The sequence below is a fragment of the Aythya fuligula genome, chromosome 21, assembly GCF_009819795.1.
Source record: "Aythya fuligula isolate bAytFul2 chromosome 21, bAytFul2.pri, whole genome shotgun sequence".
Classification (NCBI taxonomy): domain Eukaryota; kingdom Metazoa; phylum Chordata; class Aves; order Anseriformes; family Anatidae; genus Aythya; species Aythya fuligula.
The window spans coordinates 2,255,415-2,275,780 of record NC_045579.1 but is presented as its reverse complement, the minus strand read 5'-3'; the positions used below and the strand labels follow the sequence as shown (position 1 = coordinate 2,275,780).

The following is a 20,366-nucleotide window of genomic DNA, read 5'->3' as shown; positions in this document are numbered from 1 at the left end:
CCCGTGTCCAAAAGGTGGCTGAGGGTGAGGAGGGAGTGGGGAGAGGTGAGAACGCAGCCACTCGTGCCGAGCACAGGCCAGCTGTGCCCTCGGGGATCTCACTCCCACCCCATCCTCAGTGTCGGTCCCATAACCAGGCAGAAAACGTCCCCGTGGCCCCCGCTGGCTGGAAAGCCCCCTGCCATTTGGCCACGAGCTGTGCTTTCATCCCGTGCCACGACAAACCCCAGATTTTTCCTCCTTCTTGCTTCCCCTTCACCCCACCCCACATTATCTGCCGGGGAGAAGGAACCCCCCTGGTAATTCCCCGCAGATATCTCACGCTGGCACCACGGCCGAACAGGGACCAGCGAGCCTCAGAGCCGAGCTCTCAGCCCGTGCCTCTCCCCAGAGGGGGTTTTGGGAGCAGGGTTTTGGGAGCAGCTCCGCTCGCACCCCGGCAACGTCACCTCCAGGTCCCACCTAAATCCACCCCGCTCGGAGGGTGCCTGTTGTTGTGCAACTGGTTGGAAAAAAAACACAGATATTCCTTCGGCTTCATTTGTATCAATCAACACTGACATCCAGTGGCTCTCCAGGCTGGGTACAGCCGCCGTGCCTGGCGGAGACGGGCACGGGAGCGCCTGTTGCTGCGGTGTGGGAACCCCAGCAGCACCTCGGGAAGGTTCCCGGCAGCCACACTGGGAAAGCAACACCCCACCTGCCTGCAGAGCCAAAAAAAACAAGCCCCTGCGTTCCCTGAGCTTTTGGGAACGCGTTCCCTGAGCGAGAACGCGAGTGGTGCTGTCTGTGTGGGAGCCTCTCCCAGCTCCGGGCATCGCCCTACCCTCTCCTGCCCCAAAATACAAGTGCTCAGTTCCCTGCCTGCCCTGAAAAAAACAGCAGAACCGCTGCTGCTCCCCACCCTGCGCCTCTGCTCCCAGCTGGAGCAGATTTCTGCCCCCGTGGGAGAGGCTGGTGTGGCCCCAAAGGGCACCCCGAGGCTGTCCTCACCTCCCCAGGGATGGATTTCAGGCAGGTTGTGCCCCAAGCAGGGGCTGGGCTGTAGCTCTTGCCCCAGGTTCTGGGGCTGGATTTGGGTTCTGGGGCTGGATTTGGGTTCCTGGAGCTGCCACTCGCACCCCTGCTCTGGGAGCACCTCCAAAAGCAGGGGTTGTTACCCCTCCAGCCAGAAGGGGGGCAAGGAGGAGGGTGGCAGGGCAAATTTTGGGTCTTTGCCTGCGAGCAAACTTTTCAAGCCCCCAACGAAGGCAGCCAAGCCAGAGGGGATGTGGACACGGTCAAGGAGTGACCCTGCTCCATCCTCCTCCTCATCCCAGCACAGAGCTGCCCGGCCGAGCACGCACACCAGCCCCTGGTGCTGCGAGCCTTCACGTGGGGGGAGCAGAGGGCTCCCCAAAACCACTGAGGTCGCTGGGGTGGGCTCGGTGCCCTCTTCCCCCAAAGCAGCGTGTCCTCTCCCTCCTCCTGCCCAGGAGAGCAGACTGTCACCCCCAGCTTTGCAGCACCACCATCCAGCCCTCTTCCCTTGCCCCCTGCCTGCAGCCCCATCGACGGGGGGGGCATCGTTTTGGGGAGCCAGTGGAATGGGGGGGACACACACACGGCCAGGGGCTCCCCAACCGGCTGAGAAAGGGCCGAGGCAGGGAAGCAGCAGCTCTGCCAAGTGTGGGCTTGTTGCCTGCAGAAAAATATTGTGACAGGGATCCTGCACCGCCTGGCGAAGCAGCAGCACGCACCCCCGCCCCAAACCAAACCCCCCCCCCCCGCCCCACGCCCAGCCAAAAAGGTGCAGGAGCAAGTGGAGAGCATCGGCTGCTTTCTTTTCCTTACCTTGCCTTGGGAGAGGGGGTGGGTGGGTGGCTGGGGGGCTTGGGGGGTGCTGGAGCAACTTCCCCCCCCCTCCTGCAAGCTGCTGCAGCTGGGTTGGGGGGGTCTGGAAGGCGGCCGGAGGGCTGTCGGAGGGCGGCCGGCACTGCTTCAGCCCTGCTTTTGTCTCTGAAAGGCACGGAGAGAGACAGGAGATGAGGAGGGAGAGAGAGCACGGGAGGGAGAGACGGCGCGCCAGGGCTCGGGGTGGGGGGAGCCGCACAGCGGCCACCTCGGCGGCCTCCCCCCCCAAAGAAAAAATAATAAAAAATAAAAAAAATAATAAAAAAAAACTGACTCTCTCCCTCCTGGCCACCCAGTGGGGCTCGGTGGGGTGCGGATGGGGACGGGGCTTACCTCGGTGGACACACACGTGCGAGCACGCCGAGGTTGGGTCCCGGCTCGCCGGCTGCCCCCGGTGCGTGGCTGGAGCCTTGGAGGAGCCCCGTGGGTGCCCATGGTCAGCTGGAGCCATTTGTGTCTGTCGGGGAGAGGTAACCATGACAATCGCCTCCCGCGGCCCCCTCCTGCTCCCGGGGGTATGGGGAAGGGATGGAGGACGAGCACGGAGCCCAGTGGGAAGGGAAACGGCACTTTGCTCGTCTGCTTCCCTCATAGGGGAAATCAAAGCCCCACACGCAGCTCCTTGCCCCCTGCTCGCTGCTGTGGGGCATGTGAGACACCCATGGGGTTGCCCTACAAGTGAGGATGCTCCAGCAGGATGTGCTGGTGCCGGACATGAGCACCACACGGGGCGGCTGAGGCTTAAAAATGGGGAGAATGGTCAAGGGGAAACTGAGGCAGCGGGGACGGGGCTGCACGGCTCCCCAGGGAGGGGACGTGCAGCAGGGCTGAGGTTTTCCTTCTTGTGGGATGGGTGAACAGACCGAGAACCACCTCGGCTCCACCTAGGACCTGTTTTCACAGGAAAATCCACAAACCCTGCCAGCAGACCCCAGCCGAGTCCCCTCCCTTCCCCAGAAGCTGACTTCAGCCCCGAAGCTGGAGGATTTATGGTCCTGATCAGACAAATAAATCAGCTGCAGAGTAGCCCACGTAGCCGGCTGGCTGCTCCGTGTTTGCTCACTGTGGCTCTGCTGAAGAAAAGAACATTTATTGGGGAAAATCCCCGGATTCCTACCAGCACACGTAGCCGAGGCAGGGTTATTTGCTTTACCGGCGAGCTGTGGGACCCACCTGAGGGCTGCTCACACACCAGGAGCACAGCACGGGGCTCCCGGCCCCTCTGCTTGGTGTCCTGAGGAGGTTTTGGTGACACGGAGCCTCTGCAGGGTACCTGCGTGGAAAGGGACCAGAGGGACTTTCCTGGATTTATCGGGAAGGAAAAAATCACAGAGAGCTGTGTGAAGGGCCAGGCCTTGTGTCACTAATGGGATGATGTTAGAAAAGTCACTGATTCATGCTGCAAACTTGTTTTTTTTTTCCTTGCCTCTCTGTTTCAGGGGCAGAAGGAGCTGCAGTCCCCCTGGCAATGTCACAGCCCCTGCTCTGCCCCGAGCCTCTGTTCCCAGAGGGGCTGAGAACCCCCCCTCTGCACCTCCAAACCTGGGGGAAAACCTTCCAGTCGTGGCCTACAGAGGCTCGGCAGCTCAAGGACAAAGTAAACGATCCCAAAGTTGTAAAAACTTGCCTCATTTTGGTCTCTCGAGCCTTGGGAGGTGTCAGCAGCTCCAGCAGCTGCTCCCCAGACCCTAGGAGAAGGGCTCGCCTGACCGAGGGACCCCCCCTCACGCAGCAGGACAGGGCCTGGCCCCAGCCCCATATCATGGCATAGGGCTGGGCCCTACAAAACGCAGCAGGGAGGGCTGGCTGCCAGTCCCATCCCACAGGGCTGGTCCCCATACCGTGCAGTGAGGCAGGCCCTGACCCCAGCCCCACACCATACAGGGGGCCAGGACCCTTCCCACATAGGGATGCTTGGGCTGACCCCAGCTCCACACAGCGGGGCCAGGACCGAGCCCATACAGAAGGCTCAGATTGACCCTAGCTCCACACTGCACATGGGACCAGGAGCCTTCCCATACAAAGGGGACTCAGACTGACCCCAGCCCCACACAGGGACCACGATCCAGCCCATACAGGGCTGCTTGGGCTGACAAGAGCCCCACACCATACCACACAGGGACCAGGACCCTTCCTACACAAGAGGCTCAGGCTGACCCCAGCCCCACATCACACAAGGGACCAGGACCCTTCCCATACAGAAGGCTCAGGCTGACCCCATCCCCACACAGGGGCCAGGACCCTTCCCATACAGGAGGCTCAGCTGACCCCAGCCCCACACCATGCAGGGGGCCAGGACTGAGCCCATATAGGGATGCTCAAGCTGACCCCAGCCCCACACAGGGACCAGGATCCAGCCCACAGAGTGATGCTTGGGCTGCCCCCAGCCCCACATGGGACCAGGACCCTTCCCATATAGAAGGCTCAGGCTGACCCCATCCCCACACAGGGACGAGGACCCTTCCCTCACAGCGATGCTTGGGCTGACCCCAGCCCCACACAGGGACAAGGACCCTTCCCACACAAGAGGCTCAGGCTGACCCCAGCCCCACACCACACAAGGGGCCAGGACTCAGCCCATACACGGAGGCTTAGGGTGACCCCAACCCCACGCAGGGACCAGGACCCTTCCCACATAGGGATGCTCAGGCTGACCCCAGCCCCACACAGGGGACCAGAACCCAGCCCCACACCACACAGGGACCAACACCCTTCACCATACATCACCCTCAGGCTCACCCCAGCCCCACACCGCACCCTGTCAGCCCCATATCCCCCTATTCTCCCCTATTCTCCCCTATTTTCCCCTTATTTTCCCCCTTTTCCCCCCCAAATCCCCCGGAACCCGCGGTGGCGGAACGCCGCCCGCCCTGCCCGTGCAGCCGCCGGCCCTGAGGAGCGCGGCGCAGGCGCCCTCCCCGCGCCCGGCGCCATTGCGGCTGCTGGCGGCGAGGCCCCGGCCCGGCCCGGCCATGGCCACCGACTCGTGGGCCCTGGCCGTGGACGAGCAGGAGGCGGCGGCGGAGTCGGTGAGAGGCGACCGGGACCGGCACCGGGACCGGGGAATGGGAACGGGAACGGGAACAGGGCCGGGAACGGGGCCCGGCAGCGCTGGGGGGCGGCCGCCGCCTCCTCGCAGGCAGCGCTGCAGGGACCCGATTCTCCCCTTTTTGCCCCCATTTCTCGGGTCGTTCGGTCGTGGGGCCGGCTCCTCAGGTTGTGGGGGTGATATATATCAATATATTTTTTCCTCCTTTCTCTTCTTCCCCTCCATTCTTTCCCCTCAAGGCGCATCCAGGCGCTGCCTCAGCTCAGGGTCCTGCTGCCTCTCCTGCCCCACAAACGCCTTTTTTGCCCCCATTTCTGTGCCCTGTCTTCACGCCATCCCGGCAGCGGAACAAACCCTGTGCTGGGGACGCTCAGCCCCATCCTCATCCCCCATTCCCATCCTCATCCCCCATTCCCATCCTCATCCCCTGTCCCCATCCTCAGCCCCTTGGATTTGGGGTTTCAACACCCCCGTCCCCACCAGGGTCCTGACCCCGCTGTTTTTCCTCGCCCACAGCTCAGCAGCTTGCACCTGAAGGAGGAGAAAGCCAAGCCGGATTCCAACGGTGAGTTACACTCCCTGTGGCAGTCTCACCACGTTCCTGTTTGGAGCAGAACCCCTCAGGGACAGAGGGGACGACCCTGAAGATGGTGGAGTCCGAGCCGAGCAGCACCCTGCAGTCAAGAAACTGCAGGAAAAAAAAACAAACCAGAAAGCTAAGATTGCTCAGCCAGTCGCAATGATTTAACTTTCCACCTCTTGAGCTTGCCCTGCTGGGCTAAGTCTTTCTGCCTGGGTCTCAGTGGCAAAATTTTGTGGTGTGTTTGGCTTGGACCAGGCACCAGCATCAATTTGGCTGCACGGAGCAAGCTCTGCTCGGTTTTCTTGCTGCACAGCCACAGGGCTGTTTGCTGAGCTGCTCTGCAGCTTTTCTGCAGAATTCCAAACCTAAATCCCCTAAATCCCACTCCCCTCTCTTTGAATTCAGGTGCTGTCGTCAAGGTGGACGACAACGTTGAGAAGACAGAGGATGAGGAGAAAGGTGGGTGCTGGTCGGGTCAATGCCGTGGCGAGGCACGTGGAAAGAGAGATTTGTTTCCTGTGTACCTAAAGTGAGTCCACCAGGGTGGATGGATGATCTTGGCTCCTGCCCCAAGGACCTAGTCATAAATTTTAAAGCCGTTGGGTCCTGTAATAACTTGGGGGAATCCTGGGTTAGAGTGGAGAGAGGTGAGGGGACAGCAGTGTCCTCAGAGGCAGGGCTGGATGCAGGAGCCGTTGGATAACCCAGAGCTGGAACTTCAGAAGCAACCAAGACATTGAATTTCTGAAATGGCTGTTAAGGGGTGAGCAATGACCCTAAATCCTTCAGAAGGTGCCTTATGAGAAGCTCACTTGAGAAGACAGACTCGTGAGGAAAACCTCAAAGTGCAGCAGCTTCGCCTTCTGTTTTGATCTCCCTTATCCTCAGCCCTTAGAGTGTTCCAGTCCTGGAATCTTGAAATGCTGTTTGTCCTCAAACCTTCTTTAAAAGGAAAAGAAAACAGAAACGAAAAGGTGTCCGCCCACAGGTGGCAGCGGGGCTTTTGGCCCTGTCCCACCTTGCAGTTAGGTGCTGAGCTGCGGGCTCTGAAACCTGCAGCTTAACGAGCAGAGCTCGTGTGTGTTCAGGTTCCCCCTTGGCCTTAAAACTGAGCCTGCTTTTCTTTACCTTCCTGAATACCGTGGGGGGTGCCTCGACAGACGTTTCATTGGGGAAATTGGGGCTCTGTCATGGTTTTGCTCCCTACCAGGGAGTTTGGGTATTTCTGGGGCTGGGTGCAGCGCGTCCTTTCCAACCGGCCGTGCCGCTTTTCAGCGGGAGCAGGGGCTGAAACAGGCCCTGACCGTTTTCTCACCTCCTTTTTTTTTTTTTTGACAGAGGACAGAGCCACCCAGTCCTTGCTCAACAAGCTGATCCGCAGCAACCTGGTGGACACCACCAACCAGGTGGAGGTGCTGCAGAGGGACCCCACCTCGCCGCTCTACTCCGTCAAGTCTTTCGAGGAGCTGCGCTTGTAAGTGCCGTCAGCTGGGGGCTGTGGGGCTGGTGGTGGTGCCAGGAGCTCCTCTGCACCGAGCTGAAGAGCAGAAGGGTTGAACAGGCTCCCCTGTGGCTGTTTTGCAGCTCGTTTTTTGGCCCTCATGGTTGGGGGAAGTGTTGCTGAGCTCAGCAGGGGCAGCTCTGAGGAGCCTGTGAGAACAGATGCGAGTCTGGAGCTCACCAGATGGTTGTGGTCTCTCCTCGTGCCCTGTTAGATTTCCTGGCTGCCTCAGACCACTGAAAAGTGCACAGGCTTCTGGTTTAAGTTCCTGCAAATTTGTATTTAAGAAATACAGAATATTCTCTGAACCAGCTCCTGTTCCCGTTCTTGGGTTATTTGGGGAGATCCAGCAGCAAACAGCACCAGGGTGCTTGCCTTTCCTCTGCCACAGCTCTGGGTTTCCAGTGATCTCAGGAACGTTCGTGGCTGAACGTCTCCCAAAAACCTGAGAGCCTGTGGTGCCCTTTAGACTCATTCCCATCTCTCAGAAGGCAAACAATCCCGGGGAGTTAATGACAGGGGCAAGCAGACTAATTGAGTCGTCGCGTTACGAGGCGGTGTATCCTTGGCAACTGTGGCGGAGCCGGGCTCTGTCCTTGCTGCTGAGCAGCGCAAGGTTATGTTTCAAAGGGCTTTTGTTCGAGCCATCCCCTGAAAGTAATACGGGCTTTTTAAAAAGCGTGTTGGGCTGAGTGGGGAGCGCTCAACAGGAGGAAACGGCGGGCAGGAAAAGAGTAACCTGCCTGGAGTGGAAAGCGCTCACTTCTTGACAGCGCTTCAGTGAGCGCCTGGAGGTTGGTGGTGAGTCTGCTGACACCATGAGCTGAATTTTGGGTTGTTCTCGAATCCCCTTGGCTACACAACCACCAGCTGAGACTAGAAAGCTCCCCTGAAGAAAGATCAATGTGAGTGTTTGAGGACTGGCGGTGTTGCTACACCCCTGGGTTGTAGCGACAGAGGCTGCGTGGCCGAATACTCAGGTCTTGAAGGAGCGACCGTTTTGGTGCTGAGGTCTGAGGAGGAGGGATTGCCCTAAAGGCCAGGATTAATGGTCTCTACCCCACAATCCCTGGGCTTGTCTGAAAAGCTGCTTTAGAAGATGCGAGAAGCCCAGCAGAAGCCTCTGGAGCTGCGAAACAAAGTTTTTCCTGCAGTGTGAAAGGCAGGCGTGCAGCTAGACGTAGTAAACTGAGGTGGTTTGGGTTTTTTTTTGAAGCTTCTGTTCCAAGCAGCGCTGTGCTCTCCTTTGCTGCTGCAGCTTCCCGGTGCCTGTCGCAGTCACTCACCAGTGGGATCGCAACGGGCCCGCAGAGCCTGGCACCTCTGGGTCCAGCTGTAAGGGTTTTTCTCGCATTTTTTGTCCACAAATGAAATCCAAGTGGATTTTGATAGCCTGCAGCAGAATAGCAGCGTGGTGCTGCTTCTGTATCTGAGTGGGAAACGTGAGCTTTTTTGGCATTTCTGCTCAGCTGGAGAAACACCTAGATTTCCACGGGTAACAAGGTGTGAACAGGGCAGTTTTTTCTGATACGCACACAGCTTCACAGCAGTTAAGAAGGTAACTTTCTCAAAAATAAACAAAAATAAGCATTATTCCAGCCATATGATCTCTTTAGAGGCCCCTGGCTAGCTGTGGTGTTGTGCTGACCTTGATGAGATGAACGCCGAGCGACCCTTGTTTGATTCTACCCAAATCCTGCCTGCTGGAAGGGGTTCAAAGGCAAAGCTTAAAAGTAAACCTCTGTTTTCTCTGTTTTCAGGAAACCGCAGCTCCTGCAAGGAGTTTATGCCATGGGCTTCAACAGACCATCAAAAATACAAGAGAACGCCCTGCCCATGATGCTTGCTGAACCGTACGTACGCGTGTGTGCTGCTGCCTGTCAGCAGAGGAAGGAGTTGAAAGGCCTGATGTGCCGTGGGATGGGAGGGTGGGGAAGGGCTCCCCAGCCCCAGTGTTTCTGATGTGACAGCTGCCTTAGGTTTTTCCTTTGCATGGGGCTGCTGCTGGTAAATCCAGGGAGAAATAAAGCTGCTAGAGAGCATTGCTCCAGCAATCCGGGCTGGGTGGGGGCAGTTGAGGTGCTGCATCGTCTGCTGGGCAGGCTTTCCCTTTTCTCTGCACCCCTGAGCTGCAAGGTGTGAGGTACTGAAACACCAGGGGGAGATGTGCATAATGGAAAAGTCCTGCCAGAGAACAGCAGTTTTCCTCCCAAATCACCATAACTGGGAGGTCACTTGGGCTGAAAGAGAGTTGGTAGAGGGCAGAAACCAACTTCTGCCCCACGGTGGGCACCCACGCAGCGCGGCGGTGCATCTAACAGCTGTTGAAGTGCTTAAGCCTGCACTCGCTGCGTCTTCTTTGTCATCCAGCATTGCTGGGTGGCTCGTTTGGTTGGGCTGGTGTTTATCAGGCTGGTGTTTAACTCTGCCCTGTGTTGCTGCAGCCCGCAGAATCTGATCGCGCAGTCTCAGTCCGGTACTGGCAAGACGGCTGCCTTCGTCCTCGCCATGCTCAGCCGCGTCGAACCCGGGAACAAGTACCCACAGGTAACTCCTCTGGTTCTGTGGGGCCTTGAGGTGGTGCAGGGCCGCCTCGTGAGGAGGCTGGGCTTCTCCTGAGGCCTCGGAGAGCAAATTCTTGGCTTGCTGAACCTGTCCCTGCAGTGCTCTTTCTGTAAACAGCTCAGCAGGGGCTGGCAGCGCGGGCAGCCTTTAGGTGTGGATTTAGCTGACAGCTTCCTCCTGACGCTCCCTCCCTTTTGTTGGTCTGGATGCCATTGTCCTGTGAGGAAGTAAATCAGAGAAAATCTGCATGCTGAGAGGGGTTGAGGAAGTGTAATTTGGGGTGGAAGAGAAGAGAGCTGTGACAGTAGGGCAGACAGTGCCTGGAAAGGGACTTTTTAAACCTCTTATCCTCAGAAGATAGTTGAGCACTGTTACCAAGGCCAGGATTCTTTCCTTAAAAAATGCTGTTCTTATAGGTGGTAGATTCCTTGTCACTACTATCCATGCTTGTCCCCTAGCAGCCAATCTATATTCTCAGGTCTTGTAGCCCATAAACTCCTTGCCGTAGTTTCAGAACGCAGAACTGGATAGGTTTTCACAAACAGGTCAGCTCCTCGCATGTTTGCCCTCTGTAGAATTCCAAGTAGGGTTTTTAAAAGCAGGTGCTGTAGTGTTGCCCAGGGCAGTGGTCGTCTCACACTCGTTATTCCTCTGTCCCTCCAGTGTTTGTGCCTTTCCCCAACGTACGAGCTGGCACTTCAGACGGGAAAAGTGATCGAACAGATGGGAAAGTTTTACCCGGAGCTGAAGCTCGCGTATGCTGTGCGAGGCAATAAATGTGAGTAAGGTGGAACACCACCAACAGGCTGCAAATGAAAAAACGGGGCTGCAATACAGCACGGGAACATAACGCTTTTAAAACATGCAAATCAGTCTGCTGGGCTTTGTATTAGATGTGAGCACTACCAAGTCCTGTTCTCACCAGTATCAGGTCTGTACTGAATACAAATTTGAAGCGATGGGAATTCACCTAGAGGGGGGCACTGGGGCAGTGCTGAATATTTTTGGCTTTACCACGATTTCTTCCTTAACGCAACCTCAGCTAAATACGAGGAGTTGTACTGAGCTGCTCGTGCAGTCTGGAGATGCAGTCTAACAGCTGAATTAAAAGAATTGTGCTGACTGTTAAATCTTTCAAACCAGAATGAAGCAGTGGGGCCTGTATGCTTCACACACTCACTTTCTCACCTGTGAAGGGACACACAGCACTAGGACAGCTGGCCTTTCAGCTACGTGTTCCAGTGAAATGGTGAAATAGGCTAGTTCAGAGAGGGAGAGAGGGGGCAGAGCTTTTCACTCTTTGCACAGCCACCTTGTGAACAATTCCCTTTGTGTGTTGGCAGTGGAGAGAGGTCAGAAGATCTCTGAGCAGATTGTAATCGGCACGCCTGGCACTGTGCTGGACTGGTGCTCCAAGCTGAAATTCATAGACCCCAAGAAAATCAAGGTGTTCGTCTTAGACGAGGCTGATGTGATGATAGCAACCCAGGGCCATCAGGATCAGAGCATTCGCATTCAGAGGTAAGGACTTGGTGAACGTTGCCTCGGGAAGGGAGGCAACTATTTCTTCCTCTGAATGATAGCTGATTTGTAACTTCGGGACAGTGGGGCTGTGTTCTTGCCTGGTGTCTTTCCTGAGAAAGCAACAAGATTAAAACGATATATTTAGCTGTAATCCTAATGGCTAGTGGAGGCGGAATGTCAGGGGATGACAAGCAGTTTAATTTTCTCGGAGAATAAAACGTCTGTCCCTGGAGTAAGGCCTATTCATTTTTAAGAATATGGGTCTGGATGCCTCCCTTCCACGGGGAAATGATCAGGTGTTGGTGAGAAAAGCAAGAGCCTTGGCAGCCGTAGAAATGGCTCTGAGGATATTGTTCTGCCTCGCCCGGGGCATGAATCCCATCAGGGTGTCACAGGGCCACGGTGTTGTTATGTGGGGACCCTGCCCATTTTGCCTTCTCTTGCAGGATGCTCCCCAGGGACTGCCAGATGCTTCTGTTTTCAGCAACTTTTGAGGATTCCGTGTGGAAGTTTGCTCAAAAAGTTGTTCCTGACCCAAACATTATCAAGCTGAAACGAGAAGAGGAGACGCTGGACACTATTAAGCAGTATTATGTTCTGTGCAATAACAGAGATGAGAAGTTCCAGGCTCTCTGTAATATCTATGGCGCTATCACCATTGCCCAGGCCATGATCTTCTGCCACGTGAGTCCCTTTGGGGAATGTTAGTCCCAAGAACCCTGTTAGTATCTGTCGGTGCTAAAAATGTTGCCTTTTTTTGTTCTTTTTTTTCAAAAGGTAACCAAGGAGACAGATTGCTCTTTTCTTTGGCTTTTCTGGCTGCTTCTTTGAGTGATATCCTGATTTCACTCAAAGAAATGGCCAATCCACAATGGCCATTTTTATTCTTGAAGTCTTCTGAAGCAAAGATCAGAGTAATGCAGCATTTTCCAAGACAACATTGGTCAAAACTACAGAAAAAAAAGTGAAGTTGGCAGGTGGATAAAACCAGGGCAGAGTGAGGGATGGGAAGGTCTTGAGGTTCATCTGATACAGTTTTTCCTGGGACCCCATTTCCCTCTGGTAATGGGCTGTTACACAGCTGGGATCTCTCCAGGAATTACACCGAGGCTTTTTCTTTTTTATGGAAGACGCTGATCTTAGAAAAACAGCGCAGATAGCACCAGCTGAGCCCCATAAAGCTTGCTCAGATAGGATAAAACCTGTATCTGGGGACTGCTGCAGCAGTTTGCTTTTACGCTATCTTGGGATGTCAGACACAGAGCTTGGAAAAACAACATCACTGGAAACAGTTTAATGTATCATGGTGTAGAGCCTCTGTGGGGCTTCATTCTGCCCAAACCCTGTTGTTTTCCAAGCTGAGTTGTTTTGTTTTCTTGACAATGGTCCTGAGACTTTAGTGCACATACGTAATGCCAGTCTCCTCATAGAGTGAAAACTGAGGAGCAGAGCACCAAAAAAACACGTAAAGGGGTCCCTGCGGTGGCAGATGCCTCATTCCCTATGTCTGATACGAGAGCTGGGAGCCCAGACTGGGACGGGGAGGGGTTAGCACAGCATTCAGGAGCCATTTCCTTGTGAAACATCAAAACTGAACAGCCGTGGAACTTCCAGTCTAGCCAGGAGAGGCTTTTTCATGTCCTACAGCGTTAAAACTTCCTCTCTCTCTGTGTTTCAGACTCGGAAGACGGCTGGCTGGCTGGCGGCGGAGCTGTCGAAGGAAGGCCACCAGGTGGCATTGCTCAGTGGGGAAATGATGGTGGAGCAGCGAGCTGCCGTCATAGAGCGCTTCCGAGAGGGCAAAGAGAAGGTGCTGGTGACCACGAACGTCTGTGCCAGAGGTAGGGCATGGCAGAGCTGCGCGGGGGGGCAGGAGCAGGGTTTTATTAAGATTAAATATTGCCGAGCAGCTTGCAGAAAGAATTTGTATCAAAGTGTTCCAGTGTAGACAAGCAAGGTTCCTTAAAGCAGTTCCTGGACTTTTGGGCTGCTGCCTGGGTCCGTGCATGGAAAGATGGCTGTGGGCAAACACAGGGCTCCTTGTAGGCTTCCTGCAGCTTGAGGTGAAGACATCCATCCCGTGACGTTTTTATGTCTCTGGTGCCATGCCTAGCTTGTACTTGCTGACCCTAAATGTTTAAAATAAAAATGTTCCAAACCAGGGAAATCTGAAAGCTACTTAACTCCACTAGGAATTCGTATTGCAGTTCAACGTCTTAGAACAGTTAAGACAACACAATATGTGAAAAAGCAAAGCTGCTGAAAGGAGGAGGAATCCTCAAGCACTGGATAAACCTGAGCAGCTCAGGCTGTTTTTCTGTTCGCCGCTTCAGTGGGATTCTCTGGTGTGGTCACTAGATGGCTAGATGTCAAACCACCCCGTAATTACCCCGGGGGGAAGATCTGTTTACAGTTAGCACTTGTAGGTTCTGTGTTCCTTTGCTACTTTTGGTGTTGCCTCAGAGTGTGAGACTGGTTTTTGAGTCTTTGCACAGGTTAGAGACAACGACGCAGCAGCTATGTGAAAGCAGCTGGAAGTTCAGCTGTTGAGTAACCTAGATATTTGATAAAAACGCGCGCAAGTTGGGCCAGAGGAGGCTGTTCCTGCTATGAAATGGTTTAAATGGCATCCGATGCTTTCTTTTACCAGGGATTGATGTAGAGCAGGTCTCTGTTGTTATCAATTTTGACCTTCCTGTGGATAAAGATGGAAATCCTGATAACGAGACTTACCTGCACCGGATCGGGCGCACAGGTCGCTTTGGCAAGCGAGGACTGGCTATCAACATGGTGGACAGCAAGCACAGCATGAATATTCTCAACAGAATCCAGGAACACTTCAGTATGTACCCTCAGGCTTATTTCTCTCAAATTAGATGTTCCTGCAGAATTTTGGCTTGCTGTATACTGAGCAGGTCTGCCTAATGAATGTTTGTTGAGCCTTAAACTGAATGCAGAAGAGCACGAGCTGCATTTTTGCGTTGCAGTTGGCTCCAAAATAAATGTTTGGAAAAGAAACTGCACAACAAGCAGTACTTGTCCTCATACAAGAGGATAATGGGCTGTTACCACGTAATGCTCTTTGTGAGAGCCACAGATTTTGTAGAGCAGCATGCAATAGGTGCCTCTCGAGTACCTAAATGTTACTTTCAGGGTTCTGAGCTGCTGCACGCAGCGTGAGTTGAACTAAGTTGTCTGTTTGCTGGTTACCTGGGTAGTCTGTAAAGTGGACGTGTGGAGCTGGTAACGTGTGAGTATCCTGCTGGGCCTTTGAGAAAAGAAAAAAAGTTTTATGTTGTAGTTTTAAAACCTGAATGAATGTTTCATGGATGAATCTGCACTCAGGACGACCTGAAGAAAGCATCTTTCCCTCCCCTGCTCTGTGGTACGGTGCGTGACTTATTTCTACTCTTTCACAGACAAAAAGATAAACAAATTGGACACTGACGACTTGGATGAAATCGAGAAGATAACTAACTGAAGTACAGCTGCTGGAACTGGTGTGTACCCTGCTGTGGAAGCTCTCCCACTACAATTGGATCAGCGTTCAGATTGGCATGCCTCTCAGCTAGTCCCGAAAAGGACTCCTAAGATATGAGTACACAAAAATTACCTCATTTTAAAAATTACAGTTGGACTTCAAAACGTGCAACTATGGGGAGGAAATGTTTACAGAAGCTTTTAACATTTCTTAGTCTAGCCTTAAAATGGAAAGATCTTTTGAATTCTAAGAAATAGACTTGCCAAAATTAGGCAATATGTAACTATCAAAAACTAATCTGGGAAAAAAAAAAGCTTTATTGCTTTTGATTGGAGTAAAGTTCAGCCTAAATGCGATCAGTTAAAATTCAGCAGCCAAAAAATAATGGACATGGGTTAAGAAAAAAAAAAAAAGAAAAGCAAAACCAAGGCAGCTGTTTTTTGGCTAGAAACTCAACCTGTACAAAATAGGATGTCATTCTCTTTGGCATTCCTCTGAGCTCTTAAGACTCATTTCTGGCTTCCTGATGGATTTGCCCAGCTTTTTGTTAAGTAAATTGTCCAAAGGATGTCTCCAGTAGGTCAGACTCTCTAACACAGGTGCCGTGTTGCTTTTGCTGGGCGGTATTTTGTTTTACTTTGTCCTCGACTTGTTAGAATGGCCGCTGCGCGTAAAGCGGTGCAGTGGTGGCAGTGCTGAAGTAAGTACTCTAGAAGTTCATCTGAAGCATTTAACCTTGCCAAACTATAGGTGGGTAGATGGGGAGGGAGGGACGGTGTGAAGGGAACTGTACTAATTGATTTGCTGAATAAATTCACCTCCGTACGATTATAGTGTCCGCTGGGGTGGGGGTTGGTCACCTTCAGGCAGGCAGTGCCGGTTCTGAGATGCTGCTGCGAAGCTCTGGGTGAATCATGTACAGAACTGCTGGACTTCACTGACCAGTAACAGAATTATTTGTCTGGCTTAAAAAAAAAAAAAAATAAAATCGTAATAGCATGTAATGACCAAAAAAAAATACCTTTAGAACACCAAATTTACCTTTACAGGATGTTTCAGTATCAGAGTTTTGAGTTAAATTGCTCAAATTTAAATTTCAGGGGGGGAAGCGCCTCCGCTTTCGTTGTGCTCGTAGTGCAGACAGGCAGGTCATCAGTCTCTCGCCCTAAGGTGATCCTCACCAGAGAAGGAATTCTTTGCGATTTCTGTGGCTTTTAGTTCGGTTGGGACCATTTTAGCGTGCACAGCTGAAAGCCTGCGGGTTGCTGCCCCAGCCTGGTTTCCAGGAGAAGGAGGCTCCTGACCTAGAACTTAGTGGTGCACAGCTCTTGGGGGGGAAAATGGGACATGCGTGAGCAGCCATGGGCCTGCTACTCAGTGCAGGAATCACTTCAAAACAAATGTACAAATTGTAAATTTAACTAGGAATTTACTTTGCAATTTTGGCCATCATATTCTGTTCAAAGACAGGAACATGGATCCTTTTACCAAGTAAAAAAAGGCTCATTTAAAATGTACCTAAAATTTTAGGAAATTGTGCACCCTTTTATCAATTTGTATAAAGGCTTTAGCGGGAAAAAAAAAAAACTGTTAAAATTAAACTTTTTGTATTCTGGGGTGTATCTATTTTTATTCTGTTGGAAACCTATTTAAAGTGGCAGGTGAGTGAGTGCTTGCGTGCAGAGTGGAAGACACGTTTCAATCACCTACTTTGGTAGTACAGCTGAATGACCTGGCGACAGCAGTGCATCGGGTTGAATTGTCACGGAAGCTGCTGCTGGTCCTGTGTGCTGTTTCTAATGTACTTTTAATTGGAATAAAGAACACGAACCGAGCGCTGCCTCAGCTCCTTTCTTGCTTGGACGCCTTTTTCTTGCTTCGAAGCCTCGGGTGAGGAGGGGGGCAGCCAGGAGGCCACGCTGCTCTCCCTCCTCTGGTGCTGTCTGCAGAGCTGGGTGGTGCTCGCTGGTTTTTGGGGCTGCAGCAGCAGGGGGATGGCACAGGGCTGCGAGCTGGCGTGCAGCAAGAGGCTGGAGGTGCAAACTGCTGGGCTGGGGGCTGCGGCCACAAGGTGACTGGCTGACCTCAGCACCCTCCGAGGTGTTTGCATGCAGCTGCCGGGCATTCCTTGTTTAAGACAATGCTAAACGTCCAGAAAAAAGCATTTTCAGTTCCAGAGAAATCACTTTCAGTTCAACTTTTAGCCAAAAAGGTTTTATTAGTTTTACTCACACGCTATGAAAATATTCTGAAAGCAGAAACAATAAACATACATAAAATCAGGTGCCAGTACCGGGAAATCCACATTTTTAAGGCTGGTTTAAGTGTGGTGACGTAGTGGCTGCTCAGCTTTCCTGCAAAACAGTCCTCTTCCTGACAGCAAGAGTGGTCATTGTACTGATGTACATATACTGATGTAAAAAAATGTGGCTTTACCTCGCAATATTCAAACCGTGTGGCTAGCTGCCCATTTCTTTTTGTAATTATTGCCTTTAACCATCAGAATTTCCAACAGAAACCCATTTTTTCAGCACACACACGTTGTATTTACCCCCAAACCTGCCAAGTTACCCTGTCAGTCTTTAATGAACTCCCCTCTGCAAGAGCCACAGCGGTTTGGTAACAGCACGGTCTGCTGGGTGAGCCAAGTCCTCGGTCAAAACCAATTAATACTTTGAATGAGCAAACACCCCCAGAGCAGCACTTGCTAGACTTGGAGACCACCTCGTTTCAGTGAAAATGGAGTATTCTGCATCATCCCATCCTGACAACCCACCTGCTCTTAGCTACGAGTCACAGGAGCTCAATGAGAGAAGAAAAACGAAGGAGGAGGCCCTGCTGCTCAGTCAACACAACCAAAAAGCAGCTATTTGTTCTTAAAAGGGTGACATAGCCACACTTAAAAGCTGCGCGGAGTTTTTCCATCAGTAGCCGAGCCCTCACAGGCATGTTTTAATACTTGGCAATCATCTGCTAGCCCCAGTGCATCCTTGCTGTTATTTTCAGGTGGTTTTAGGGGTTTGACCTCAGCTACAGCCTCTCTTGAGGCGTCGGAGGCTGCCGAGGCTGTCGCTGAAGCTGCTGGAGATGACCACAGGGCAAACCAGTTCTGTTTCTGTCTTCCCAGATACGCCATCCCCGCTGGGAAGTGGCACCTTCCTGAAACAAACGACAAGGACACGGAAGAGGCCTCCTGCTCTGAGAAGAGAACAACCTCCAGAGACGAAAAATCAGCAGTTTCAGAAACCGAAAAGGCCAAAGGCTGGCGGCTGTTGAAGGAACTTGTAATCACACGCATGGAAAAAAAAAAAAAAGATCCGTCAATGGGCAGCGGGTACGTACACGCGAGGTGGGATTTCAACACGCGGCCTTTAATGTACACGAGGCAGCTCCCAGGGAAGCTTCTGGAACTCAGCAAGCTCCAGAAGATGCTGCGGTGGCTGAGACACGAGGCATCCCGCCACACAGAGCACTCACAGCTCTGCCTCGTGCCGCTCGGCCTGGCGGATGCACAGCACGGACCTGGGGAGGATCCCGCACTCCTGCAGGGTCCGGCTGAGGTCGGGGAAGCTGCGGCGCGGCACCTCCGTGGTCTCGATGCTGCAGCGCTCATATTTGGCTGCTGTTTTCTGTTCTGCCACGCTCAGCACGGTCTGGAGGCTGTCTGTGGGCTTGAAGCAGTGCTCAAATCTCTGACCGGAGGGGGACCGAACGGCAAGCAGCAGCCGGGGCTGTTTTTGCAGCGCTTCTTCCAAATTTTTGGGTGACAACGAGGAGCTCTCCCGTCTCGTTTGCCCTCCCGGCTTCTCGGGGGGACGCTGAGCACACGAGTTTCCTTCACCAGGGATGTGAATTCCTGCCAGCCCTCTGGCAGATCCTCGTTCCCCAGAAGGAGCTGGGCTTTGCTGAGCACCCTCCTGCCCCCAGCTCGCCTCGTGCTGGCTGCTCGGCTCTGCCGCCGCGTCCTTTCTGCCGATGGAGGGGAGCACCCGGTACTTGTTGAGCGAGGAGGAGCTCCTCAGAGGCACTTGCTGCAGGAGCTCGGGGATCTCCTCCGGCGACACGTGGCCGGGTGGGAACGGCGGGTGAGTGGACGAGGCTCTGGGGCTGCTCCCGAACTCGTGGGGAGCTGCTGGTGACGATGGCACTCTGCAGGGGAAGGCTCCGGAGTAACTGAAGGCCGACCTCGTGCGTCCCTTGGCAGATTTTGGCCGGGTGACGTGCATGGCGGCGGCAACTGGCTGAAAGAAAGGGGCTGCGGTGCTCGGAGGGACGTAGCAGTGAGCTGGTGCTGAGTTCAGAAGAGCTGCTGTGGCCATTGCTTCCCAGGACACCTGCAGGGAGGGCAGCAGAAGGAAAAGTTACAGGAACTGACCCGAAACCTATAGAATTTAACCTCCCTGCGGCTTTCATGCCGGGTGCCATCCAACAACAGCAAAAATCCAGGCTGTTGTCTGCGTCCTGCGGTGTGATAACGCCTGGTCACAAATCGCCTCAAGTTTTTGAGGCTGAGGGCATCGGAAAGCTGCGCCCTTCCCCTCGCAAAGGAAGTTTGTGATGGAAAGAGCAGAAACATTTGCTGTCGAAACTAGAGACGAAGTGAAAATGGGAGATGAATGAGCTATGCGTGCACCTGGCCTTTTTGCTGCTCCTGGGACGAAAAATTAAGTTCCTGCTCTGGACTTTCTGGTTACGACCGACTGCTTTGGGCATTTAAAAAAAAATCCCTGATGGTCTGATGACATGCAGGAGGGAGGGAACAAGCTCTGTGGGAACACTGCAGCCGTGGCTGGTTTGTTTGGCCGTTCAGTGCCCTCTCCAGCCAGGGCTCCCACACAGCAGCACTGACTCTCACCCAGGCAACTGACCGCAGCCTCCTCGCACCCACACGGGGGGGGTTTGGTTTACTAAACGCTGACACAAAAGCCCTGAGGCAGTGAAGAGGAATGCCTGAATGCGCTGCAGAGCTTACCGCACATCCCCTGTTGTGCTGGCAGCCTAAAGAACAACCCCCCGACCCACCCAACCTGCCCAAAGCCACCACGGTGGGATTCTCCTGAGCAAGGCTCTTTGAACCCCTTGGCACTGCACGTGCCAGAGGCTCACCGTGGTGCCAACACGGCACGCGTCGCCTTTGGGTGCTGCTGTGAGAGGCTGGGATGGGGAAACCACAGAGCCCATGGAAGGGGAAGGTGGGGGGGGTGCAAAGTGCTGCAGTCCCACAGCACGGGGAGTGAGCAGCGGGCCCTGAGGGGGGTCAAGCCCCAGCCCCAGGTGTGTAGCCTGGCCTCAAGGTCCCAAAAGAGCCCCAAGAGGCCCTCAAAAGGCCATGAAAGGGCCCCAAAAGGCCCCAAGGCGCCATAAAAGGCCCCCAAGAGGCCCTAAAAGGCCCCCACCAAGAGGCCCGAGGCCCCCAAAAGACCCGAAAAGGGCCCCAAGAGCCCCCTAAAGGGCCCCAATGACCCCAAGAAGGCCCCAAGAGGTCGCAAAAGGGCTCTAAAAGGACCCAAGGCCCCCAAGAGACCCCAAAAAAAGCCCCAAAAGGGCCCCATAAAAGCCCCCCGGGCCGCCCGCCCCTCACCTGCCGCCCGCCGCCCAACACGGCCGCGTTGCCAAGGCGACCGCCCCACTTCCGGCCGCGCGCCGGGCCCCGCCCCGCTACCACAGAGAGGAGCGGCCGCTCTGAGCAGAGCGCCGCCGGCCTTGGTCCTCCCGGCGCCATGTCCCCGAAACCGCGCTGTTTGAACCCAAAAAGCGGCCCGCGGTTGAG

General features: G+C 54.0%; 2 protein-coding genes across 2 annotated transcripts; one reads left to right on the top strand and one right to left on the bottom strand.

Annotated features, from left to right (window-relative positions):
• Window positions 1–4,825: 4,825 nt before the first annotated feature.
• On the top strand, window positions 4,826–16,430 carry LOC116497612 (ATP-dependent RNA helicase DDX19B). The gene is made up of 12 exons (XM_032201467.1): window positions 4,826–4,922; window positions 5,459–5,507; window positions 5,931–5,984; window positions 6,864–6,999; window positions 8,787–8,879; window positions 9,471–9,573; window positions 10,255–10,369; window positions 10,935–11,112; window positions 11,562–11,799; window positions 12,794–12,956; window positions 13,766–13,957; window positions 14,535–16,430. The coding sequence occupies exons 1-12, from the start codon at window positions 4,866–4,868 to the stop codon at window positions 14,594–14,596; spliced, it is 1,440 nt and encodes a 479-aa protein (XP_032057358.1). The 5' UTR covers window positions 4,826–4,865; the 3' UTR covers window positions 14,597–16,430.
• A 377-nt stretch (window positions 16,431–16,807) lies between these two features.
• UBXN10 (UBX domain protein 10) lies at window positions 16,808–20,203 on the bottom strand. Its single transcript, XM_032201476.1, has 2 exons — window positions 20,178–20,203; window positions 16,808–18,930 (listed from the first exon to the last, which is right to left on the bottom strand). The coding sequence occupies exon 2, from the start codon at window positions 18,913–18,915 to the stop codon at window positions 18,070–18,072; it is 846 nt and encodes a 281-aa protein (XP_032057367.1). The 5' UTR covers window positions 18,916–18,930; window positions 20,178–20,203; the 3' UTR covers window positions 16,808–18,069.
• Between the last annotated feature and the right edge of the window lie 163 nt (window positions 20,204–20,366).